Here is a 27,395-nt window from a genome sequence, read left to right on the forward strand (position 1 = left end):
CTGAAATCATTCCAATGTCAGCTTTGCTGCTATTAAATTTCTTTTAGTTAAGTACCATATGTTTCCTGTAAAGCGTTCTAAAACATCCCCACATTTCAGACTAAGTCTGTTGAAATCATTATGCAGCATATTCAAATTCATGACAAGTAACAGTGATAGCACAGTGGACAAAAATAGCTGGACACAATTGCTGTCTCTTGGTCCAACTTACGTTTGCTGCATTGTTATATATCGAAGGATTTTATATGCATGCACAGGTGCAGCTTAGAATTGATGAAAACAATCCACTCATTAAACTCTAGCTCCCCCAAGTGTTCAAATATGGACAATACAATGTCTTTACTGTCTTTAATGCATACATCAAGTAGAATCCACAAACAGTGCAGTTAGCTAGTCTTTATATTGAAGTATAACACATACCTACAATTCGGTTGCAAGACATAGTGTTTGAAAAAACAAAAACAAAACAAAACAAACAAACAAAATAACAGATTTCCATGACAAAATCTCCTGAAATGGATTTTGCTCTTGCCCACATGACTCTCTTGAAATATGAGCAGCGCCTGTCTCTTAGTGTGAGTGTGTGTGTGTGCGTGCGCGCGCATGGGTGTGTATGTTTTATGCGTGTCAGACTCAAAGATGAGTTCCAGATGCTTCCATAACGGGTTCCACATACATTATTCACCACCCTGCCCTTCATCCCATGCCTATGAAAACACATGCTGTGAGGAGAGGTTTCGGACACAAACATCATAGTGGGGTAGAATAAAAGATGCACAAGGAAGTATTTATTACTATATATTTAACATCATGTTGTTTATATCTGTTTATGTATTTGGTTTGTGATATTGTTCTAAAAAGTGGGAAATCAAAACAAACCAGAGTTTCTGGTAGATGCTCAGTGTTTGATTTGTTACTTGCACACAGAACATGAACACACACGCACAGACATACAGAGGGAGATGGTTAAGAGAAGATTTCTTATATTGTGTCTTACATTTCATTTTGAAATGCTGTGGAAGGGTAAAACCATCAACCTGATTTGGAAAAGTTGTCACTAACTAAAACCTGAAAACTTTTGTTTGCTAGCTGTGGATGTTGTTTCAGTCTTGAACGAAGCTACCATCTCCTGTCCATGAGAAATAAACACAGGAGTCAAGTCTTTAAGTACAACATGAAAACACTTTTATTTGTTGTGTATTGCGGACCAATTAATCAGAAAACCATTTGAAAGGAGAAACGAAAAGGGGATGGGTCTTAAACACTTTGTAGGGGGTCCCCTACAGTCTGACTGTACGTTGTTGTTCACATCAGCACTGCATGGCTTTAGGACAAAGATGACCTATCCTCACCTCTCCTGGTGGCTGCTGTTTATCACATGACCTATACTTCACATTTGCGTGGCGTCAAAAACACAAAAAAAGCACAAGAGCACAGTAGTCTTTCAGGCACTGGGACATGAGCTGCATATTTAAAATCTTGTAGCATACTAACATGCAACGTGGCTAAAACAGCGTGACCGAACAGTGCCAGGAGTAACAATGGAAAAAAAAGGTTATTCTTCAAGAATCGGTTTCATAGCCAGGTTACAAAAAGATCTATCTTAAAAGCGATTTTCTACATATAAGTACTTTGTTAGGAATACAAGTCTGAAGAGTGGTCAGCTCTCCAAAAAAACATGGATAAAACAACAATATCCATTTTATCCACTTAACACACTTTTTAAGTTACACCTTTCATTTTGAGGTCTTTATCACATGAGAGCTGTAGCTGTCCTTAAGATACTTGGATGCGGACAGTATATCTTGCACAGCAAACATACTGTTATTCACCTGTGGCACACATATCATATACACTAAAGCCAAACTGATGCATTAGCGATCTACAATTGCGATGAAATGGAACTACAAAACCAGGAAAAGAGGATTATAGTTTCTGAATAAATATGCATATAAATAAATCCATACATACATACAGTGTTATTTGAAATGGGCCTCACATATCTTTGTTACTCTGTATTTAGACTGCATGATAACAAACTGCAGTATTTCCATCTCTTGAAATACAAGCAACAGTGAAACAGCATCCCTCACTAAAACCCAATGGAAAGGTTTATGGTGCCATCCCATATCTGGCGCCACGTCACAATCATCAGAGCTAGTGGTCTGCCTAGAAAATAAACGTCCTGCTTTAAACACTACTGAATATGTATTATTGCCTTATCTACGTAGTTATACTTGGGCATTACAAACAAATGACTAGCTTTCAAAATTATCTCAAGTAGCATTCTAAATTAAAGTGTCAAAGAGCTAGCAAAGACTAGAAATATTTACATTCGTGTTGCATCTCTGTGCTTAGGAAGACCACACAGAAATCCTTTGCATCTTTGAGCAGAAGCCTTAAGTTACTGTACCCCTGTACGGGGAGTGGGGGGGTCACTGTGTAAGGAGGAGTGGAAACAAGCTTTACAGATACTCATTTACTTCTGATTAGTTTCTTATTTTGATGATCATAAAGAAGTTCAATGAAAGCAGTTCTTAGCCTACAAGCACCAGTGATGTTACCCATAGAACATCGGATCAATACATGAGAGCAAGGTGGACACACTCCTGTGATAAAAACTGACACAGCTGAAGGAGCTTTGGAATTTGTAATGTGTAATGCGATTCTTTTGATGAGAGTAGAAATTTGGGTCCCTGTGTGGAAATTTGTGTGACTCTGTGGTTCTCGTTCACAGACGAGTCATCTTATTCTAAGGAACATTTTACCACCCACTGTCTGTTTAAACTCAGATTATTAAAAAGAAGTCTGCATTACATAAGGAAACATTTGCATATGTGGACAAGCATGTAGGGCCCACATTGTTTTTGTGTCGTAGATGTTATAGAGGAACTAGCACACAGACATAATTGTTGTGAATAAGTGGTGCCATGCATGTTTGGTTTTTATAAAATCTGGACTGATTCCCCCTTGTCCCCCTAACTGAGAGCAATAGAAATAGTTACCAGAGACACCACAGGACCAATCACACCAGGGTTTTTTTTAAATAGATGTCTTATTCAGGTCAACCTTGACTGGCAGCGGCCCCGCCTCCTTGCTCTCGTCTGGTTGGCCGATGGCCACAGCGATCACAGGTGTAAGATGATAGGGATTGACTTTCTGCACATCATCCAGAAACTCCTTGTCTCCATTGATGCTGAGCTGTAATATCCAGAGATTGTTTACAATGAACATGACAAAACTGAAGTGAGCAGTCACTGTATTAACTAAGATGAGTAGGATGAACTAAAACAGGTCACACTTCTAAATGTCTAACATAGCTGAGATGCAGAACATTCCTTTCACACTGCTATGGCAGCTCATTGAAAGTGATAATGCAAAACAGCTGTTGTTTGTATACTGTATCTGAGTGTGTGTGTGAGTGTGTGTGTGTGTGTGAGAGAGAGAGAGAGAGAGAGTCTGGGTGTTTTGTGTCATGTGTGTGGGTGGTTGCGTGCCTGTGTGTGTGTGTGTGTGTGTATGTGCGTGTTAACAAGTCCGTGTGTGCTTTATGTAAGTGCCTAGATTCCTGTGTGTGTGTGTGCGCGCGCAAATGGTAGGAAATACCTGGTTCTTGATGTGCTGCTCGGGAGCAGTGACGAGACTGGCACAGCTCAGCCACAGCATGACCATCACCGACAGGAAGAGACACGCGGCCAGGATCCAGCGGGGCAGACCGGAGCGCCTGGTAGAGTGGACAAGGCCAGACCACAGACCACCAAACATGAGCAAAGTACAAGGGCATGAACAACATAAATTAAAATCAATGAACAAATAGATGGACTGACTGAAGACAGTTTAAAAAAAGTTGTCTTCTAGTAAAAGGGTACAATTGATACTTTTGAATGTAATATGATACTTGTTAATCTGTATTCTTGACACACAAAACTTTTTTATTATTATTTTATTATTATATTTCTTTTCAGGGCAAGCTCCTTTGTGCTGTAGACAGCTTAGAGCACTACCCTTAGAACACGCAAGGGGGCACTCCAAGGTGGAGTCCTCAAGTGGCAGATTCTCTTGCCAGGTTCAGTACAGTATGCCAGAGGCTAGTGGGGTTTCATCACATAAGTAACCTTAACTGCCACTGTCAATGGCTCTTAACTGCACAGATTTTTAAGATCTTACCTTTAAAATTATGTCTCGAGAATCAGTGGAATATCAAAAATCTGTTAAATGACTGATCTGAATGTATGGCATCTGTTAAAACAGAGGGAGAACTCATACAAACAGCATTAAAATCTGAGCTAACTGTGCTGATCTGAATCAGTAAACTACTAGCCTGCCCTTAAAGTCGGACAGGCTGCGTCAGTACTCAGGCAGCCCTTAACGCTATGGTAAAAATCAATGTTATAAATGTTTAATAGTTTCCTAATACAGAACTAAGAAATTATGTAAGGCAGGGCTTAAGATAGTACTCTGAGTCATAGATTTATCACTGGTTATTTGATATTAATGCACTGTAAGCACAAGCTAGAACTAAGTGCATGTAAGTGAATAAAGACTGTCTGTAAGCTGACTGGTGCATATGGAAGTTATAATGAAATAGCCAAGCAGGGGGTGAATATCCTTCGTACCCAGCTGGGTGCATGGGCTCTTCTGCTACGTGTAAAATGGCTGATGCATACCAGCTCATACAAGTGTCGACAAACCATCACTGTCCCCTTTCACCCGGCCCCCTCACCTGGACATGCAGCCCAGGAAGTCGTGCTCCGCTGCAGGGTCCTCGGCATGCGGGGCGGCGTGCTTCCCCTTGGCCGCAGCCTTTGCCGCACCCTTCTCCCCGTGAGACCTCGCACCTGCAACGGCAGTGCGGGGAAATGCAGGCGGTGACTGGCAGCGTATTGATTTTCTCTGGCTCCTCTGCTGCACCAGACACAGCTGCTACTCACGCTGAGTGGGCTTCCACTCAACACACTTACAGAGTGTGACTGTGCTGATGGTAGTTTACAATGTGTGTGTGTGTGTGTGTGTGTGTGTGTGTGTGTGTGTGTGTAGAGACAGCACACGATGGAAGGTGTGAGTGTGGCTGTTTGTGTAAGTCTGTGTATGTGTATAATATGTGTTTGTTTAGGTGGCATTTACCACCACTTTGAAGCAGATCAGAGTGTGTGTTTTTTTCCCCAGTGGATGTGCAACATTTTAGTTGAGAACTGAATGCGTTACTTGAATGTGTAGGTGAGAATATGTGTCCATCGACGTTTAATATGTTGTCAGTTAAGGCGTTATCACATCTGTTTCACATCTCTTTCTCTGTCTGCTCTCACCTGCGTGTGGCCGCTGGGTGTGGGTGTTGATGGAGGGCCAGGGCTTGTCTGCCACGTTGGAGCGGGGGGCTTGGAGCTCGGGCAGGGAGTACTCAATCTCAGGCTGGCTCTGTGGAGCAGGGACACCCACAGTCAGAGGATGGGCCATCCTTAAAGGCACATTCTAGTCACCTTCAGTAATGCACAATGCCAGTTTACTCCACACAACTGTTTTTCTTAGCAGGGGTAGCAATCCATAGGAGGAAAATGTGACAACACACAGCAAAAAGACATGCTGCAGTCCACAGAGTGAGATGAATGGGGAGAAGAACAAGTATTCATCCCTTAGCGAACTTTGTTTTGTAACAAGCTAAGAAAATCAAAGTATTACTCTTAGTTCTCAGAGTAATCTGTACATACTGTATCAAGATGTGCATAATTAGAGAAGCTTTGTATAGCATTGAAAAGCGTGTCCATTAAAAATGACTGCACTGCAGACCTAATCTGTTACAAACTGAAACAAGCCTAAGGGAATAATGGGAGGTCATGTCACCGCCAAATTAAATACTGTAAACTAAATAGTAACTCGTCTAATATTCAACTGTGAATTTATCTAATTTCGGATCGGGTTCATGACCTTTAGCAAGTCTGAAAGCGCATAAAAAAGGGACCTCCTTTTTATACTGCACTTTTCTTCCCAAAAGCCACTGTATGCACTTGCCAAAGTCTGTGGTTGCATCTTCCCTTAACACTTGGAGAACTTAAGTGTACACTGTATATAAAACCATAACAACGAAATTACATCTCTGAAAATAGCACGAATTCAGGAAATTTTCCCTCATGAAAAAAAGGCAAACGCAATATCACAATGCACACAGACAAGGAAAATCATCACATTTAAACAAAGGATATGGAGGACAATGCAGTCGCAGGAAAACTGAGGTGTATTATCCCTACTACAGCCTGGTCCTGACATCCAACTGAATTTAAGATGCTACTCTCATTACACAATCTGCTGATCTTTCAAATATAGGAGAAAAGGGAGTTGGCTCTCGCACATTATAACCTCAGAGTGCAGTAATCACATTCCCAACAACCACGCAAAAAAACGTTCTTCTTATACCCTCACTTTCAAACACTCTTGCAGTTGTTGGGATCTGTGAGTAAACTAGACTAGACAGCAAATGAACCATTCTGCTGGAATGAATCCCATTTATATAAATACAGTGATGGGAAAAATCAAATGAAGGGGTCTGACATTTTGCAGAGCTGGTTTCACGTGTGTCATGGCTAAACCAGTTCCCTCCAGTCCTCCACTACTCCTCCCATTGCCCTCTTGAGGCCACTTGCTGCCTGTTCCAGTTTGGGTCTTTGGAAGGTTCACCTCCATCCCCCCATCACTCGGGGAGGTGAGTGGGTCACAAGCTTGTCCACAGTCACACAGGGTTGAGAACATCAAAAGCATGAGTTCTGGCTGACAAAGCCGACCCGCATCTAAGCATCAAAGGTGGTCGCCAGGAATCCTCCAGCACTGGCTTTGTGCGGCTGTGGCAAGACTGAGACCAGAGAGAGAGAGGGAGAGAGAGAGATAGAGAGGGAGAGAGAGAGAGAGAGAGGGAGAGAGCAGTTCTGCTTTTCATCGGCGTGTCTCAGCATTTTCTCAGGGTATTTTCACTGGCTCCCCCTGGAGAACTCATTAGAGCAGATTTCTGCAACCCTCGGCCGTCCAAATCACCACCACCACCACCCCACCCCCACCCTCACCACAGCACGCCACTCTGCCGCAGGCTCAGGCCCGGGCAGGGTAGAACAGAGCAGGCAGCCGCAAGGGCACCTTCATCAGGGACGAGGCCCTGTTCGTCAGCTCTGCGCACAAGGAGCAGAGGGGGGCCAATCGCAGGACTCGACTGATTCGCCCTGACGTCTCCGTGCTTTAATGGATTGGGAAGGATCAAACAGTTGCTCCCCTGTCTTGACGCGGCACCATGGACGGGACATTACCAATGGAATTGCAGAGAAATTAGATGAAAAGTCAGGTTATTCCCAAGGTTGACACAGAGGGGAGACTTGAGGGAAATAAGGGGAGGCAAACGGATCCTCTATGCATTAAAGCAGATTTCACAGCAGACCATTTAAGATGATTATGCTGGACTGGAGGGAAGTGGAACATCCTTGGGTGGCAGCAACCGCGGATAAAGGCTCTCAGTGAAAGATCTCTACCTTTCTTAAAATTAAAAAGAGAGGAAATGATGCTCAGTGATGGCCGCTGCCAGTGAACCATGAAATATACATAACCAGGCCCCGGGCTAATCTGAGAAAAGATCACACAAAAGCAGAGAGAGAGAGAGAAAAACACTGGCTCTTTCACAAATGGTTTGTACCTATACTGATGAGATTGTCTGACAACATTAACTCCAGATGTAATGCCGGCAGACAAGAAAAGGAAGGGAAAAATGGTCTATCTGAGGAAGTTAATAGTAACTGGCCACAAACTGGTGGAATGCTGCCGTCAGTGAAGTGATGTTGACGTGCATCTGTCATACATTACTGCATAACACTGACGCAGGTGTTCTGATGGCTTTGGAGTCTGAGCAAGCAAGCCAAGAAGCCCTCATTTAATTAGAAACAAACTTTTTCCTTATTTGGGCTCCTACTCTCTCTCTCTCTCTCTCTCTCCCTCTCTTTCTCTCTCTTCTCTCTCTATCTGAAGCACTATCTCTTCCATTAATTTCCACAGACCATGTAAGACAGAGGGAGTCTAAACAAGACGCCAAATTTGATTCCGAGCAACTCGCTGGGCCTGATCAGGATGGAGTGCGGTGGTCAGATCTGTTTACCTCGACTGCCCACCAGAGGAAGCTGCTTAATTCCGCCTGATTACCTCCAAGGCCTCCTCGGCTAGTCCCGGCATGATGACTAATCAGGAGGTACATCGCTGCAATGGCTTTGCTGGATGTCAACCGAGATCTTTAGGGAGCTCTCAGGAGAGGAGAGGAAACTGTGTGGGTCCGTTCAGTGCTCTGAGCTTTGGAAACAAAGATGAGCACACAGTATAGCACCGATGAACATCACTGGTTTCCTTTCCTCAAAGCAGAGCGCTGAGACAGGTCGAAGTCCTATGAAGCCAGAAGGGAGGTGTTTCCGATTGCACATAGGTTTTGCACATGAACCAACAATGGACTGGTAGTGAAGCGTTGGTTCAGGAAGAGGACCTGTGTGATGAGAAGTGAGGATGTTTGCACAAGGCTGATGATCGCCAACATCCTGAGGATTCCAGAGTAATTTCACCAGTTTCACCGAGGTGCTTGGCCACAATTAGCTAAGCACAAGCACTATGATTAATCTCTTCCATATGGTATGCTCTGATGTTAACTCCTACAAAAATAAATAAAAATAAAACCCTTCTGAGCATTCTCATTATTTCTGCTTCCCTCCTACATCCTGCTGTGACGGCGAGGTCGATCCTGAACGGCATTGTGGGAACGGCAAAATTGTCCTGTAATCTTTGCAAGCTGCTCTCCCAGCATGCACCTCACCGCCGAACTCCGCACCACTGTGCCGCAAGACTAGCCAGAGAGAAATCACACTGGCGTGGCGTGCCTCTTCCCGTCATCCTCACCGGCCCGTTGGCTCCTATTTCCAGAAGGTGCTAATTCCGAGCGCTCAGCGTCGGATTTGTATAAATGCGGTTGAGTGTCCTCTTTTTTCCCCTTCGCTCGTTTTCTGACTGTCACTCAAAAAAGTTTTTTTTAAAGCTGTTGTTGTAGGCTAGGTCTCCTTTTGTCTGGGTGCCCTGAGTCAATCCTTCACTGGATGGGCAGAGAGCCAGAGGTGCTTTAAACACAGGGCCTGTCCTCTCTCTCTCTCTCTCTTTCCTTCTCTCCCTCTCTCACTCCGTACCCACCCGTCTCATCCTCTCTGCCTGCTCTCTGCTACATGTCACAGCAATAAAACGAGCACATCCATCATCCCCAGGGCTAAAAGTGGAAAACAGCGACAGAATGATAACGGTTTTATTTCACAGTCTGGTTTCTCGTAACTTTTTTTTCCTGTCTTATCACTTCCTCCTATTCCAATTCCTTTCTATGATGTCTTCATATATTTATACAAATCACATTCTATAATTAACTCTTCTGTTGAGCATTAACGGTATGATAGAGATAGATAGATAGATACTTTATTGATCTTCAAGGGGAAATTCAAGGTATGCTTATTAACGTGTGTCCAGAAATAGTGATAGTGGCGTTTTTGTCATTTTTGCCCTTCTGAATGTTGCTAGACCCAAATACACCTTCCTCAAAAAAGGGTGTAACTCACCAGAATATCTAAAGGGGAATTGAGTATAATGTGCTACTGACATATGACTTACAACCTTTTAGTTATTCTAAGCTAAAGCACAAAGCCCTCTTAAACGTGGTAGTTTACGGGACAATATTTTACTGAGTATCATTACAACTGTACACTTGGTGAAGCTTTAAATATAGCACTTAATTATATTACATTATTCACAGAATGTAGAGTATTACAGGTGCTGAAAATCAACCATTTAAATTATATTTATGGAGCTTCTGTAAGGATTCTATTACTTCAAATTCAAGTTCAAGTCCAACATCTTATTATTACACTGAGAAACTATCCATGGTGAATGGTTACTAAGATAAGTAGAAGTAGAAGTGACCCTCTCTCACCTGGAAGACCACCACCTTTCCATCATCAGCCTGCAGGTAGAAAGTCCAGGTGGAGGAAATGAAGCTCTGGGCGGAGCTGATGATGTCATTGCACCAGCTGGATACAGCATCCATCACTGATACAGGCTTAGGTCGATGGGCCATGGCCTTCAGCTACAGGAGGAGACACAGGACAATTAGCACAAAGAAGCTACAAACAGGTTTATAAGTCACCTGAACAAGCTGATTGCTTGATTTAAACTAAGGCAAAAGAAACTCATTTGTCTAACATTCTTAGACAAATATATTTTAAATACATCATTTAAAAAACATGACAAACATCATGATCAAAAACAATAATTACAGAAGAAGAATTATCACATATTACATTCAAATGGTAGGTGGGCTAATAATAATAATCAATCATAGGTCTAAAAACATCTGTGCTGGGGAGAACTCAGTATGTAGGATGCTTTGAAGTAGATTCACTGCAAGACTTAGTGACTTCATTTGAAAGATGAAAATAAAGTACCTGCCTTTATGGAAATGGAATGTGTATGGTATGACTATAAATTATTTAGGTGTGAGAGTAGCCTGTGTGTGTGTGTGGTGTGTGTGTGTGTGTGTGAGTGTGTGTGTGTGTGTGTGTGTGTGTGCGTGTGTGAGTGTGCGTGTGTGTGTGTGTGTGTGTGTGTGTGTGTGTGTGTGTGTGTGTGTGTGGGAGTGTGTCTCCATGACATCATTTGTGTACGTGGACAGGTGGCTTTCTGTTTGCATTGCTTGCACGTATTAGTGTATTAGAGGACAGGTGGAAATGGTGGCTTTTTCACCTTCCTCCTCTTGATCTCAGGTTCAGCGGGCTGGCTCACACACCCTGTGCTGCACGCCTCCTGTTCAAGCAGCCGGCTATAGGCCTCCTGACAAGCTGTTCACACACACACACACACACACACACACACACACACACACACACACACACACGATAGTTATAGCATATTTACACACAAACAAATTCTACCCATCAACATACAGAACAAAAAGAGACATATAGCCTATAATCACCAACACCCTATTGCAGTACTGTAGTCACAAGGACTTACTAACACTGCAGCATGTGCTGAATGGATTGCTATTACAGTGTATTCAACAGTGCATCCCCTGCTTCACCGCTCCATATCTCCTGCAAAACAAGATATCTCTACAGCTGTTTGTGAGAGAACATAACAACGCCAGTAATGAGAGTCCTCTGTACTATCACCTTGTCTGGATTGAGGCCTCATCTCACAAGAGAACTGAGGCAAGCCTACTGTAAATGGAAAAATCAAGAATAAAGGTCTCCTGTTTGGTTCCATGACCCTGTGACCCTGACCGTAAGGCCAACTCACCTCCCTGGCACTCCTCTTTGCTGGTGTTAAAGCCGGCGTTTCCATTCACAAACTGGCATATCGAGTAGAGGCGGCACCCACGATGACAGGCATTCATGATGGAATCCTACAGAAAGCGAAAAAAACAGGTTTTTGTTCCTGGACTGACAGATTTCATCAACAAAGACAAAATACTAGATTTTTACTAGAATTAAAAGGATCTACCAGAAAATGTAATGAAAAACATTTTCAAAGCTGTAACTAAATAACCAGATACTAAGCTGATGGAATGGCCTTCCTTTGTGTCTTCGGTGCCTTGTCTCTATCTATCCACACACAAATTACAAAATAGGACTATATATTTCTATACACTAAAATTACATTAGGCCTATAATAACAGCAAAAGCCAAATGAGGCCTAAAATCCTTAAAAGCTCTTAAAAGCTCGCCATGTCGACAGGGCCTCACAGCATACATTTTCGCAATAATTCTTGCAACCAGAGAATCCATCACTAAAACAGCGCCAACATATGGCTAAAATAAAAACACCAGGGGATAAAGAAATTTCCCCTCGGCTCTCGCCGATTCTGACATTAATGGAATAGTGTGCGCGGTAGACCCATGACCAATTTCACATATAGACGACACATTGAATGTGTTCAACAGAGTTTGACTGATGTGAGGTAAAATCAGTGCAGGAGTTGACTCTTACTTGCGGCGGCCTGTAACGTTTATACTGAGACATTTGCCTGAACGCACAATGCAGTGCATGTGTGAACACATGAATAAAATACGCCCAGAGCATCTGTCTTGAGGCGTGCTCGACTTTCTCCTGGGACCGTTAATATCCAGTATATTTAAATTTCCCCAGACAGGCGTTCTTTTGAACTAAGCAGCGCTCGTTTTTAGTACCAGCAAGGTATTCTCTGGATACCTCCGTGGCGCACCTGAGACGGATGCATAGATGAAAGGGAGACAGTGTCTTTAGAACCGTCTTGCAGTGTGCCCGGCTCATTTAATCGGCATGTGTCAAAATATGCAATAGGCTACTGCAAAACACACAAGGGCAGACGGCAGTGATATCTGTTAGACACGGATTATCAATGCTCCTATGGGGAAAGGGCTGGGAGAGTGTCATCCAACAAAAGAGAGATCTGGGAGGCAAGTGGCCATGTCTCTTGAAAATATCAACCCCTCTGTAGAATGAAAAATATGTTTCTTCAAACAATGCCAAAAGTCAACATTGGGTCAAAAGATGTAGGCACTTGACGTCAGCAACGTTTTCTTGTTTTGAAACAACGATTCTCCTTTACAGCATGCATAATATAAGAAATACAATGCGTCACGACCATTCTTTTTCGGTTTGTTGTGGATTTTGTCTGTTGGAGGTACCGGGACAAAAGGAAGAAGGATAAAATCGATGAATTTAAGGATTGTCATGCAGGTTACGAAATAGTGAGATACAGTAGCTTTAAGTTTATGCAAAACCGAGAATGCATATTTCAGAACCTGTAATGTGATTTAAATCTGGGCGACATATAGGGCGTATCATCGGGCCTGACGCATTTTGCAAACCTTATTGATATACATTTTGGATGCAGTACGTCCTGAATTGTTCGAGACCGATCAAGCAGTCTGCAGATACACTGCGCCTTCTTCTACAATGAACGAGGAGTTTGTAATTCACATTCACGATTATGTCATGAGATTTTACAGCTGGTTTTATTCTGTCCCCGATGGATTATCCATGCTGCTCTAAAGCGTTTGCGCAGATTACTTACTTTTGTGGGGCTTTTGTTTTTGATGGTTATCTGGCATTGCTTTTTGCAGTAATTGATGTCTCCTAGTTGGTTGTCAAACAAATCGGAAAATGCAGCCGCCGACCCCAACAAAACCAATGAGACGAGAGCGGAGAAACCGCACACCCTGCCGCCGAACTGAAGCATCTCTTCGCCCGGTTTAGAAAGCACAGTCTCGGTGAGCACTGGCGTTATGGCTGGTCCTTGATGCCTCAACCAGTCGTGGCTTCAATCCGATCTCTATCTGCCTCGGTGATCTGTGCTATGAGACGGTGGTGTCGTCACTCTTAACATCATCACGCACACGGCGCAGCCACCTTGCCATGCTGCTTTTATTTCTCTGCGTTGTGCATGGTGCTGCGGCGCGGTGCGATGGCTCAGCTGCTCTAGGTGTGTGTCAATTTTGAACTACAAAAAAATGCCTCGGATGCGCAGTGATGAAAACGGTGAATACACCCTTTCTGATACGTTAGTAGCTGCAGCTTTATCGCAGAATTTATCGTTGCTGTGATTAACTCTTTACGCATGTTTACGCATTTATTTTATTCCTTTAAGCACACAGGGCGTACTTCATGTAAATGAGCAGGCTACCCGTATTTCCAGCGGGTTGATTTTGCATAGGATAGGAAGGCATTGCAAGAAGTGAGTTCTCGATGGCAATCTTACAGTAGGCCTACATCTGATAGATGTTCCCATGGTTGAGCTGGAACGTTTCTGCCAAGAAACAATAACGAAACGCCCAAATGAAAGGGGTGCCAGGCTTGAGGAATTATTCCAAAAGACGACTTCAGGCTGTGATTGTTGTTAAAGGCTCAAGTACAAAGTGAATGGTCTGAATAATTGTGTTATGGGATGATTCAGCCTTTTATTTTTTTAATAAATTGAAAAGTACTCCAAATCCTGTTGCTGTGGTGTAGCCTTGGTATTGTCTGAAACATAACAAAATGGGGAAAACATGAAAGTGTCTGAAAACTTTCCAAACACACTGTACATTTTAGGTGATTTTTATTTGCCTAAAATGTTACCTTGGCACAACTTCCAAGGTGACATATCCTGCTATTTAGCCCACAAAAACACCAGATGCTAATAGGTGGAATATTGTGTGGGATCAACCTAAGAAAATATACATGTGAGAGTTCCTGCCCCCAGGAGTTTACCTGATGAGGATATTTAGTAAAGGGAATTTCCTCTTCACAGCATCTGGAGAAATGGTGAAGCCAATGGAGGGGCATTAAAGGGTGACAAAAATAGACTCAGAAATGCAAGGACATTTATTTAGTTGCATCAACAAAGTCAAAAGTGCATAGGTTTTATACAACAATCTATTTACACAGACCCATCTCCTTGATGCAGCTTGCCTGACGGTAATGATGATGATGGTGATGAATGATCATAAAAAAAGAGACACAAACAATTATGAGATGGATGCATGTACATTTTCTGTTTTACTGTGTGTTTTAAATGATGGTTAGTGATATATCTAGATTTGTAGCCTACTGGTGATGATGACGCCAAGAGTTCACCCAGTGTGATTCACACATTTAAGACAGTACACAGAAACAGAGGCAGAAGTTAATGAAACTGCAATTTTGCTGTAATATGCTTTAGAGTGGAAGAGATAGAGAAAAATACCTTCAGGGAGGTTGGAAAGCAAGACCTATGAATGATTTAAGAATTAAGAGGAACTGAGGATTTTTGCAGCAAAATTCTACAATACCTTTCAAACAGAAATAAACTATCTTGAGTGATGCTGCTCCATAATACCCATAACATGAACCTTGACAATAAGGTGAATAAAAAGATAGAAAATGTATCAAATGACACCAAGTCTTTAGCTCAAAACTGTACTATTGTATTGAAATACATAGGTAGATGGTTTTGGGCCAGCCTGAAGGTCAATTAGCTTCACAGGGATTAATTTACATTTACCCTTACGTAAGCTACTAATTAAACAGACGGCGTTGCCTTTGTCCAAAGAAACAATAGGCTACAGATATGTTATTTGGCTTTGGTGTTCAGCATTGTTTCTATAGCAGTTTACCTATAGGACTGTGGTCGGGGGTCTCTTTGCTATTAGTTGCAAGAACAGTTCCTACCAGATCAGAAATGATTTTTCTGTTGGCTGTTCCAAGCCAGCCACAAGCCAGCTGAGAAAACCTTCAGAGAAAAACAAAAATGAATGGCAGATGTATTGGCACAGTCAAATGAATGAATATTACACTTGACAGGTTATATTTACATTATATAATATATTTAGAGTAATGCTTTAGCCTTCATGTCATATAATACTTATTTAATTCAATGATAACTTAATATTTTAATAACATTTCCTTACTGCTACAAGCACCAGGCTCACCATGCATGTTTTTTTTTTCATGTTCTGGGGGCTTCTAAGCCTTTGTGTGGTTTCAATACGCACCCGGTGAGGATGTGTGAGAGCATCTGACTCAGGAATAGGATGCCCGCTGTTACACTGGAAGCTTTTGTAGAATTTTGTTGCCGAATGTAAACCAACCAAGCTGGAGACCCTTTTAAATCAGGAAACTGTAAATACTCTTTACCATTTTTTAGTGGCTCTCTATTATGGCACTTCATATTTCAGAGATTTAAGAAGTAGACTAACTGCTAAATAGGAGCCTATATGATAAACAAAAAGTATTCTTGTGGAAGTCCCAAATTATGAATTATCCCAAATGTGTTCTCCTGCATCTTGAAGCCTCACTGGTCTTTTAAACAGTTCTCATAGACAGTGTTCAATAGTGACAACCAGCCCTCACAGATCAGGCGTTTCTTCGTCTGTATGTTTCGTTCTGTGAAAGAGGAAACACGCCTTTTGTCGGGACATGTCATTGGTTGGATTAAGGGCTGTGAATGCCATTAGGAGTGAGACTCGATGAGACAAAGTGCTGGAATATATTCCCTCAAGGAGATGGGTGTGCTAATGTTTAACTATCTGTCAAAACAGGGACAACTTTCAACCTCTCTCAGAGTCTGTCTGAGGCTTTTAGCAGAACTTACGCATGATGGTGTGTTTGTTTAGGACAACTGAGACGAGCAGGAAGAGTCCCTGGTAGACCTCACAGATTTGTTACAGTGGTGTGCGATACAGGAAGAGAGACAGCGCTGAACTAATGGAGTAAGTGTCCATATTGTGAATCGGATAGACGATGGCCACATTTGCTAGGATGTCTCGCCTGCACATACCAGTCTGAGGTCAGTTCAGCTACATTCTGTTCAAAATGACTGTGGTTAGGAAGATGCTGGGAAATGTTGATCCCAGGTCAGAATGCAGAATAGTTCAATACTGGGTGTTTGGGGAATGCTGCTGCAGATGCTTGGATATAAAGGGAAAACTGTAAAACCAAACTGTGTCAACAAGGATTCTTAGTCCTTCCAGTCATGTGTACAGTCAGCTTGTACGCAAAGCAATACTCATCTAATTCTTCTCTTCTCATTGTTTAGGTGGTATATGGTGCAGAAGTGAAAAGACTCATATACTAATGCTGATTTTTTTGGTGGAACTGCATCCAAAGCTCTGACACATAATAAAGGATTTCTCCAGATTCGACTCTGTACTTGATTTGTCCAACATTTGCTTGCCAGACAAGTGGTGCATCCCAAAAATATTTAACTGATGTGGGATGGGGCACTTTGGCCAACCATTTCCAGAGAACTGCAGTTAGATGGCCTTTTTGATTAAAATGCCAAGTGTAGAGGAACTGTCTGAACACTTAAATGTAGTCATGCGTATTTGATTATAAAACCCTTTGGGTGATGGATTCTCAGATGAGGTTAATATGACCAAGAGCTTAGAATGAATAAATAATCACAGATTATGCGTTTGTAGACACTTGTCCTTGACCTACCTTTGATCTTCAATATCTTAACTGATTGAAGGAATTATTTGATAGGCCTATTTTATTTTTGAACATATGAGTCAAGATATTTCAAGTTCATAATTTGTAACCAGTTTTTGGATAACTGGTATACACAAATATTTACATATGATTTAGTTTCTTAAGTGAAAACATGATTAGGTATTGCACATCTGCCATGATAGGACATGCCCGTTGGACGCCAGGAGGACATTATGATGCTGTGGACACGCACCCGTGCTCGATTTTAATTGCCTGACAAAACTAAGGAGTTCTACGCACTGGGCCAAACATCAAAGCGCCCAAGAGGAACCACACAAACAAACAAGCCAAAATCATAGCAACGAAACTCAATAAAGTACTAATGACTTGTGACTGCAGGAAGATTTTGGGAGGGGCTTGAGAAGTATTCCGCTGGATACTTGAGTTTTTCAGGCGTGCGCCCAGGCAAACCTTTACTCGACTAACAGTAACTCGCTCATCTCTCATCTTTGTTATACGTTTGTTTGAGCGATGATGCTAATCCATTAATTTGCATTGGTATAGTCATTCTATGGTCGTGGCAGGGCCTTTGCAAATGGAACCACTGGAATGGATTTTGTAACCGTACCTTAACTTTTTCGGACCGGCGTGTTTATCAAAGAATATCCCACGAGAAATATGATTTCGTTTTGGTGTCGCGTGCTGCTTCTTCATCAAATATTCACCTCGCCTGCATGTAAGTACAAAACTGCAGTTTGAGTGACAGGTTGTTCGCCGTGTGGTCTGCAGCATACGCGGATTATCATTCGACAGATGAGAAGGGGTTGGACACGTTTCTCAAAGTTGTCAACAAAAGCCCAATGTGCCTCTCAGCTGTAAGAAGATGCCTTGGGAATGTGCGAAAAGTTTGGAGGAGACACAGCTGACCAAATATCTCTTCATGCAGGTTTTCTGAAGTGGGAGTCCTTTTCTCGTATGAGTTTCAGGCATTAGCCTATAAGATAGAGTTTTATAGATGTTTTTTTGATGTCAGAGTGATATGCGAGATCAAGGTTGCTTTATCATTTTTTTAACCTCACATTTTAATCTTGACTTTTATAACCCATTTATTAACACTGATCTTTTATTTGTAATTTATCACATATTTAATGAGCAGATAATCATCCTCATTGAAATATAATGTGTGGACTGTAATTCCTTTTCGAAAAACTAGCGTTGTATAATGTTTTATATTTTTCATAGATTGATTCATAAGGTTACAGAAAGCACAAAACCTTCTGTCTCTTCATCTTTCTGGGGATTGGTGAACAGATTGTTAGGTTGAGGTGGTAGTAAGATCCTAAGAGACTGACTTCTGGTCGTGATACATGTTATACAGCGTTCTAAAATGGTTAAATATTTTAAATACCACTTCGTAAATTACTGTATATCTGTCTGGACGGCTTTTTGTCTGGTCCTGTCAGACTGGAAAGGGCACGTTGGCACATATGTTAGAAAGCTTTTCTGATCCCCACCAACAGCCGGCATAATAAACTTCACACGTTAACCTTTGGATCTCCCCAAAGGAGTGGAGTTGTAGCAGATTAGTTCTCTTTTGGTAACACTTCTCATGAACATCCATCATATTTCAGACACAAATGAGTGGGCGAGCTGGGATGGCGAAACATTCAGGGGTTTGACAAACTACCTGAGACGACCTCTCCAGGTTCCTTCTCTGGACAAGTCCGGCCTGCACTCATAAATCCAGCCATTAACAAGGGGCTCTCCAAACGCTTGCACAAGGGGCATCCTAAGGTTTTTGTGACCAGTGGTTAATACTGAGTGCTAAATATACAGGATGTAGTTTTGATGCTCTGAAGGCACAATAAAAGCATGATAAGTCCATGCAATCCATCTGTGTTTTAGGTGTGTTCTACAGTTTGCATATGACTGTCTCATCTGGACAAAACATTCCTTCGGAGTGACATCAATGCCATAAATCTAGTGGCACTTTTATGACTTTTTTTCCTGAAAAAAAAATAGAACACACTTTGCTGGGGTTTCTCACCCCGCCAAAATTAGCGTTCTTCTATGACCTGAATTTGAGTTAGTATTTTATTATGGAATATGGAAAAGAACCTGGTTAGCAGAGCCAGCAGACTCTACTGAACTCTACATCATATCGCATGCACACACACACACACACACACACACACACACACACACACACACACACACACAATCACACTGTCTACCATTGCTTTAGGTCTTGTGATCAACAAATCTATCACATTTTTAGACTAGATTGAAGGACTCTGCATCAAGACTTTTTTTTATTATTGCTGACAGGTTTTTTCAAACTTAAAAATCTATACAATTTTGGAACATTTATATTATGGAAAAGATCTCATGTCTCTATTTATTCTGTCATTTGAAGGACTTCTGTGCCACAAAAGACTTCCAAAATGGCTTTTATGGGGCACTTCATGAAACATATTGACACCATTGCAGCCCAATAAGCAGCAGTACATTTCTGCGGAGGCTTTGTCAGCTAAGTGGGGTGAGGAATGTTTTGGCGGATAAAATCCATCTGTATATCAATGCTTGTGCAATGCGGCCAGCTTTCGGTGGGCTCCAGCTGAGTTGCTGTTCTCTTGCAGCAGCGTGCGGTAATCGTGGGGGTTCACTGGTCTTTTGCAGCGAAATAAAATAAAAAGGGGGTCATTTTTTTATTTTTTATTTCCTTCCCATTTTTGACATGCTTACTGCTCTGGGGTAGGGGGGCATTTTCCTAAAAACAGTTTTCACATAACTCACCCTTCCATGGCACCACATTAGACTAAAACATGCTACCAGTGGTTTCCCACAGATGTTCCCTATAGGCAGAACCATTGATTTCACACAGAAGATTTCGTCTTTGCCATGCTCTCTGTACTGACCCTCTCCCCTCCTCAGGCTCGGCGGTGGTGTCGCCCCAGGACCCTGTACTGCTGGTGGGCTCCAGTCTGACCGCCACCTGCACCCTGAGCCCCGGGCTGCAGCTCCACGCCGGGTTCCTCTACTGGACCTTCAACGGGAACCGCCTCCCCAGCAGTGTGTACCACGTCCAGGGCCCCGGGGCCCTGTCCGTGACCCTGCACAACCTCAACGGCTCCCGGCAGCAGTCCGGAGACAACCTGGTGTGCCACGGACGCAAGGGGGAGGTCCTGGGCGGCTCCTGCCTCTATGTAGGCAGTAAGTAATTATGACCCAGAGGGCTTTGTTTGCAGACATCCTGACCCCTCAGTGGTGTTGTTTGTTTGTTTGTTGGTTTTTGAGGTAGCAAAGGCTCACATTCATCAGCGTGTGTGTAAAGGAGGATACTGTAAAGTGTGTTTCGTCTGTCCTTGCCAGTGCCACCTCAGAGACCTGTGAACCTGACCTGCTGGTCCCACAACACCAAGGACCTGACCTGCAGATGGAGCCCAGGGGGGCCTGGAGAGGGCTTCATCAGGACCAGATACACACTCAAGTATAAGCTGAGGTAACCCTGGTAACACACACACACACACACACACACACACACAAACAAACCCATGATTGTGTACACATGCATACAAATATACACAAATATTCAACATCTGTTTCAAGGTCTTGTTTAGCAAAAAAAGCATCATTTCACTGTTGTACTTTGCATGGTTTTTTGTATGCTATTAAACATTTTGCCAAAATGCTGTATGTAGAACAAAAGGTTTTATTGTCCCTTATAATGTTGGGTATTTTGATGAGACTTGTAGCTGGCATTTGCGTTGGCGTCCAGGTCTCCTTCTTGAATGTAAAACTAAATCGTGTGTGACAGTAAATGGTTCTCCCCATAACTTAAAATTACTAAACGTTGAGCCACTTCTTTTTCATTTAGTAAGTTTGTTCCCACAGAGTGCATTCCATTTGTACATTATGTCTTATAACCTGCTGGCATTACGATAATAGTTCACCACAACAGCAAGGAATGTGAGTTGAATTTAGTTGAGGACAAAGGCTCTCTGCATTGATGTGTGTTGCAGGTGGTTCGGTCAGGAGACAGTGTGTACAGACCACAACAGAGGCGTAAATACCTGCTACATACCCAGCGGTCTGGCCGTCTTTACCCCGTATGAGATCTGGGTGGAGGCCACCAACCAGCTGGGCTCGGCCTCCTCGCGCGTGGTGACGCTGGACATCATAGATGTGGGTAAGTTGCTTCCGCTCTGCGTGCTTTACACCGGAGTTCCCAGCATACTCTGAGGATAAAAGGCATGACACTTCTGACCTCACATTTTATTGTGTTTGAATGGAGAATAGACATAGTACTGGGAACATTAGGTTTATGTTCAAGGCACTTTCATAAGTTAAGGTGTGTAAAGTTGTTTCATATATTGGTGTGTGTGTGTGTGTGTGTGTGTGTGTGTGTGTGTGTGTGTGTGTGTGTGTGTGTGAGAAAGACTTCAAAGTCAAAGTCAAAGTTTAAATGCTGTTTTTTATTAGTTTTGGATGGCTAACACAATTGGAAAACTAGCACTAACTATTTATTGTCCACTTAATTATCATCCTTCCCTTGAGGCAAACATAATTAAGATCAGTCATGGATGTCAATGCACAATCAATCAATAATGAGTTACATGATTGGGAATGTGATTTAACGGAACACATACCCACTTGCAAAACTGACTTGTGGAGGCTCAAATACATACTTCCAAAAGCAACTTCTGCATACACCACAGTGTTGGGGATTGTGGTTTTGAAAAAAAATGACCTGAATACATTCCAAAGAGAGGGAAATTAAAGCAATCGGATTCTGTAAAACGGGGTGGGGAAAAAAACAGGCAGAAATCGATGAGGAGGTACATACACAGAATATAAGTGAAGATAGAAAGAAACACCTTGATGTTAGAGCCCCCCTCAAAGAGACATTACTTGTCAGTCTCTCTCTGTGGATGGAATGAATAAATAATTCACTGTTTGCTTTGGAAACAGATTGCCTGTACCCTGATAAGGTTGTGTAAGGAGGCATCTCCAGTGACATCCCTTCTGATTCTCCCACAAGCTTCAAGTTGCTTTTGAGTTTGATGAATAGTTTATTTTATATGACATATGAAACCATTGCAAGCACGCAGATGCTTTTTGACCTATATGCCAGTAAAATTTAAGATGAAGCAAAGTCCAAAGGATTATGTTCTCTTTACCTCTCTGACTTTTACACTTTTTTTCCTTTAAGTGACTTTCAGAGTTGGTGTTATTTATGTTGATGTGAAAGATATTGCTCCACAATGTACCAATGTACATTATATATCATAGAGAAAGAGAGAGAGAGAGAGAGAGAGAGAGAGAGATGCAGTATATGCTGTATATAGCATATGTAGCAGAGACTTGGTGCAGTGTTGTTTTCTTCAAATGGCATTTCAGATTTATATGGTTGTGTGTGATAACAACTCTGTAATGGTTACATTTTAGTGACGACAGACCCTCCACCTGATGTGCAAGTCAATCGTGTGGGGATCCTTGGGGACCAGCTGACTGTGCGCTGGAGGAGCCCCCCAGCCCTCCGAGACTTTCTGTTCCGGGCCAAGTACCAAATCCGCTACAGGCTCGAAAACAGCGCCGACTGGAAGGTGTGTGTGTGTGTGTGTGTCTGTGTGCCTACATGTGTATGGATTGATGTGGCTCTGTGTGTGTGTGTGTGTGTGTGTGTGTGTGTGTGTGTGTGTGTGTGTGTGTGTGTGTGTGCGCGTGCGTGCATGTGTGCGTGTGTGTGTGTGTGTGTGTGTACGTGGCAAATTTAAATATTCAGATTGAATGTCATGCTACAACCCTTTCCCCTGACATTGAGATGATTTTTTACAAGAACGTTGTGTTAACAGCCAAGCCTGCTATTAAGCTTTGTGTTTAATAAGGCCTCTACATTAATGACCAATGGCGACGTTAACAGGCCATTTCTCTTAGGTGACAGAAACAAATGTATGTTTGGCTCTAGAAATATGAAAAGGGAAACATTTTAGATGCCTCTATGCCATACAGTAAAATAAATTACAAAATAAACACACTAACTATGTGAGAAATAATATGCCTAATACGGTTGTTTTTTTGTATCTACAGTATGTCATGAGTCTGTAACATAACAGGATTTACGTGCATCTAGCCTTCCATTTTGTATTCATTTGTATGAAAAACCTACTGAAAAGGTTTGTCTTCTGCACTGAACACAAGGGATAGGTTACTTTATGTGTTTGGATTGAGGATGGGATTTGTTAACCATATCCCATTTGATATACTCTGAATTACTGCTTGCACAGTTAAAATGACACTCTTCATCAAGTGTGGGTATGACACATGCTAACCCAGAGTCAGCGGCTGTGGCGTCACTGACTGTGTGGTTCTCATTTCCTTCCAGGTGGTTGAGAATGTGGGAAACCAGACATCCTGCCGGCTAGCTGGCCTCAGACCTGGAACAGTGTATTTTGTCCAGGTTAGGTGCAACCCCGTGGGAATCTATGGCTCAAGAAAGCCAGGAATTTGGAGTGATTGGAGTCCGCCAATGGCAGCCTCGACCCCTCAGAGTGGTATGCAGCTAATGGGCATGCTTACATTACCAACATCATGGCTAATCTAAACAACTTAGTGAAAGCCTGCAAAGGTATGCATTGATGCTAAGAGGAAAGTGTCATATTTCGAAGGATAGACCATACCTGTTTTCACTGTGGTGGCACAGAAAAATGCATATCTTAGATTTTTTCAAAACACTAAAAGAGCCCAGAAAGAGAACCTTACAAGAGGACTTCCTAGAACCATGAACTGCCATTACTACTACTGCATGGCCTATCTCTTTTTCAAAACTCTGTGAATCTTAGGTGTAGCCTAACTTTCAAATAACAGGGTAACTCACCCAAGCTTGACAGAATCTAAAACAGACATAATAGCATAATATAATAGTTACTCAGAGCCGTATAGTAAGCATATTACTATAGTGTACGGTGTATAGAGCCGTATAGTAAGTGTATTTCTAGAGCCGTGTAGTAGGCTTACAACAGCTTGTGCTTTATGGCACTCCTGAACTCTCCTTACCCTTTGGATATTTTACGTATTGCTTGCTGGCCGTGACTTCAGCATTTTACAGAAGCTAAAAGGGTTTGACGTTGACCTGGCTGCGCTACAAATGGTCATGTCTTCATAACCAGCTACAAATGTTGTTGATTTCCTCAGGATTGACTGTTCCCAAGATAAACCTAAGATTTAAACCGTATGCAATCCCCCAGAGAACAACAAAAGAGAAGATCAAACACGAGGATGATAGGAATCTTTCATTAGTACAGCTAAGCGAAGACCACTAGCAGATACACAGACCGTTAGGGGGGACAGATTGATACGTCTTTAAAGATAGTGTGCTTCAAACGATCGATAATCTTTAATCTGCTGAGTCAATCAAACTCATAATCAGACCCCTACTCCATTCATTTTGAATAGAAACAGGTTTGAGAGAGAGAGAGAGAGAGAGGCTGCAGTTCCTTGTAATGCAGCTGGAAAGGTTGGTATTTGTTCTCAGATACTATTTCTCCTCTCTCTTTCTTGAATCTATATTTACTCCATTTCGGTAACGAGATGGAATATGGCCACTCATGGGTTTGAAAGTTGCCCAGCGGTCTAAAGCCAGACCTAGCCTCAGACCTCTGTGGTCTCCCTGTCAGTTCCTCTATACTGACTTCTTTATGCCAGACCACAGTTTAGTCTTTCTCCACAGTCTTTGTTGTTGTCTTTCTCTTTTATTCCTTTTTCTTTCTCTCTCTCTCTCCTCATTAGATGACTGTCATTGTGGACTTGCCCTCTATCCTCTGTCTGTCCCGTTGCCACCACAAACCTCAGAGCTGGATGGGGGTGCCAATTAAACAACAAGCAAACACAAACAGAGAACAAAACAGTGAATTTATGGCCAGGAAAAACAAACAAACAAACAAACAAAAAACAACCTGTTGTGAGGATTCATCAAGTGGTTTAACGATAATCATGGTGGGCATAAAGTTAGTCAGATATTCAGTCAGTAATGACACAGCACAGGAAAACAGATGATGAGATGCCTGTTTGTCTCCCTTTAACAAGCTGAAAAGTGAATGCTATTTCACAGCCACTGCCTTCTCATTATGCTGTGTGCCTGTGTTTTCTACAGAGCGCCTGCAGACGGGGTCGTGCGAAGCGAAGTCGGGGTCACAGACGGCGGCGCTGCGTCGGGAGCTGAAGCAGTTCCTGGGCTGGGTGCGCAAACACGCGTCAGGCTGCGGCAGCGTCAGCATCAAACTCTACGACCAGTGGCGCGCCTGGCTGCAGAAGTCCCACAAGACGCGCAACCAGGTCGGTGAGCGAGATTTCATTTCCTGTTTATGTTTGTTGTTTTGTTTGGATTAGGGGAATGAGGTAAGGGCCATTCTGAATCTTTTCTTGTTTGAGGGAGCATGTCTGGGCATGGAAATATACAGTTAGAGTTACACACACACATACAGACTGGATTCCATGAAAAATCTTCTTCATATCTTTGTTTAGCTGTATATTGTCTTGATATAGGGTCTACATTAAGCATTTCATTTTCATGTGAAGATCATTGAAATTGATGAGACTGGGATGTCTGTGGCTTCTAATTGTGATAAATGTAAGTGCTGTTACTATATGCTGGCTTACAGCCCCTGAAAAAGCACTTTATAAAGGTACCTACCATTTATGAAGAAATGCTAGTCTTCAGTAAACCCAAGAAGCAAGAGAAATACATCCATCAGTGTTCCAACTGCCAAACATCAAACACATGATTTTGCATTGCATATATTCTATTGCATTTTTTAAATGGCCAAAAATGTACTCGTTTGCTTTATCGCCACAACAAAGCTCAAGTGGGGGAAGCATATAAAACATAATTAATGACAAGACGTAATGAGTTCCTCTGGAGGCTTGTTTATAGGGAGAGGGCGAAGCATTTCTTCCCATCGTAACTCAGAGCCAATGATGTGAGCCAGGCTCTGGTGAGGCCCTGTTCAGCCCGGTGGACTCTGTCCTGGTCACTAACCTACTTACTGTAGTTTCTTCTCTGAGGCAAATCTCACAATCGTGATGCTGACTCAGAGGAAAACGGGGAACTTTGAGAACGACCTTGTCGCTTATTGAGGAAACTGTAGAATTGCTGAAAACAGTTAAATAAGACTGGCCTTGTAGCCGTGAGCTCATTATTTAAACATGAAGAATAATGTGTCAAATGGACACACACACAGGTTAATTTTTAATACAATCACCTATCCACTTCCTGTTGGTTTACATGACACTAACATTAGTTTTGAATTATCTCAGGATAAGATACCTTTGAAGATGAGATGTAAATTATTATTTAATTTTTTTAAGATTATGATTATTCACCAGAGCAAAGAATACCTTTAATAACAAAACAATGTGTGATTGAAGTTTTCTTCTATTGAATCAGAACCCAAGTAGTTTACCTTCACAAAGACACACCATTTCAGTCTGAGGTGTATTGGCATCACTCTCAGGCTATGACGGATGCTTCCTGGAACAGTATTACTGTACAATGTTTGCATCTTTGCCCTCTCCTTATTCCAGATTCTGCAAGGTGATAAATCATAGTGCACAGCGCAGACACACACACCACAGAGAGCTGAAGGACTCACAGGGTATGAAAGATGCAGGAAGAGACTCAGATGCAGGAGAGTGTGACACGGTGAAATATGTGCTCAGATGGTGCTCCCTCAGCAGACGGGGCGGAACTTCAGAACGAGAGTGGAGCCGAGGACCACACATTCGCACAGGCGGCCTCCTGAACAGAGAGGCTTGGGCTCACGCTGCTGCTGCACTGTCCAATGGAGAGATTTCTAAAGCCTGGACAATGGAGATGAAGTCCAGTAACATTGGACAGACAGACGGGCATATTGGTTTTCAGGAGCTTCCCTTTTTTCAGACATGGTTTACTCATTCTCAAATGCAAAGGATTGCAATTTTGCTTTAAGGCTACAAGGAAGATCTGTGGAGATATAATGCACCCAATCATCAGTGTATATGTAGCCTATATGCAACACCTACAAAAGGAAACCACCATGCTGACCTGATGCTGCTATAATGTTCCTGTTGTTACAATGTAATTGGTCATTCAAATTCTGCTCTTGAAATAATTTAGTCCATTGCTATATATTGCTTGTTCAGTGATATGGGACCATTTTTAAATATAGTACATTATCTCATATATTTTACTCCCTTTTGCCTACTTTTGCAGTTCATTTGAAATGTTTGTATATAAAGAGGACCTGGACCAAAATATATTAAAGCCGCAGTATTTACCTGTTTCATTAACATGCATATGTATATGATGATGTAAATGGGAGTGAAGTGAAATCCATAGTTTTCTTATTAATGGAAAATGTAAGTGGGACATTCTTCCAGAAACTTAC

At 42.3% G+C, this 27,395-nt stretch overlaps 2 protein-coding genes across 2 annotated transcripts; one reads left to right on the plus strand and one right to left on the minus strand.

Moving 5' to 3' along the window:
- Positions 1 to 1,722: 1,722 nt before the first annotated feature.
- On the minus strand, positions 1,723 to 13,346 carry tmem59l (transmembrane protein 59-like). The gene is made up of 8 exons (XM_076277235.1): positions 13,097 to 13,346; positions 11,338 to 11,443; positions 10,783 to 10,877; positions 9,974 to 10,126; positions 5,307 to 5,415; positions 4,724 to 4,838; positions 3,607 to 3,724; positions 1,723 to 3,201 (listed from the first exon to the last, which is right to left on the minus strand). Exons 1-8 carry the CDS (start codon positions 13,259 to 13,261, stop codon positions 3,043 to 3,045), a joined length of 1,020 nt encoding a protein of 339 aa, XP_076133350.1. The 5' UTR covers positions 13,262 to 13,346; the 3' UTR covers positions 1,723 to 3,042.
- A 4,197-nt stretch (positions 13,347 to 17,543) lies between these two features.
- Positions 17,544 to 27,164, plus strand: crlf1b (cytokine receptor-like factor 1b). Its single transcript, XM_076278339.1, has 8 exons — positions 17,544 to 17,707; positions 19,906 to 20,184; positions 20,344 to 20,473; positions 20,994 to 21,160; positions 22,420 to 22,577; positions 23,357 to 23,525; positions 25,124 to 25,305; positions 26,554 to 27,164. The coding sequence occupies exons 1-8, from the start codon at positions 17,650 to 17,652 to the stop codon at positions 26,575 to 26,577; spliced, it is 1,167 nt and encodes a 388-aa protein (XP_076134454.1). The 5' UTR covers positions 17,544 to 17,649; the 3' UTR covers positions 26,578 to 27,164.
- Positions 27,165 to 27,395: the final 231 nt, after the last annotated feature.

The sequence above is a fragment of the Alosa pseudoharengus genome, unplaced genomic scaffold (assembly GCF_046254945.1).
Source record: "Alosa pseudoharengus isolate Yale_2024_CS ecotype anadromous, Long Island Sound unplaced genomic scaffold, YU_APseudo_1.1 YU_APseudo_1.1_scf_11, whole genome shotgun sequence".
Lineage (NCBI taxonomy): Eukaryota > Metazoa > Chordata > Actinopteri > Clupeiformes > Clupeidae > Alosa > Alosa pseudoharengus.

Coding starts and splice junctions, on each gene's coding strand:
- tmem59l (XM_076277235.1), bottom strand. CDS start 13,261: ATGCTTCAGTTCGGCGGCAGGGTGTGCGGTTTCTCCGCTCTCGTCTCA. Junction 11,444..13,096: donor AAAACAAAAGCCCCACAAAA/GTAAGTAATCTG, acceptor CGCTTTCTGTAG/GATTCCATCATGAATGCCTG. Junction 5,416..9,973: donor GAAAGGTGGTGGTCTTCCAG/GTGAGAGAGGGT, acceptor CCTGCTCCACAG/AGCCAGCCTGAGATTGAGTA.
- crlf1b (XM_076278339.1), top strand. CDS start 17,650: ATGATTTCGTTTTGGTGTCGCGTGCTGCTTCTTCATCAAATATTCACC. Junction 20,474..20,993: donor ACACTCAAGTATAAGCTGAG/GTAACCCTGGTA, acceptor TGTGTGTTGCAG/GTGGTTCGGTCAGGAGACAG. Junction 25,306..26,553: donor CCCACAAGACGCGCAACCAG/GTCGGTGAGCGA, acceptor TCCTTATTCCAG/ATTCTGCAAGGTGATAAATC.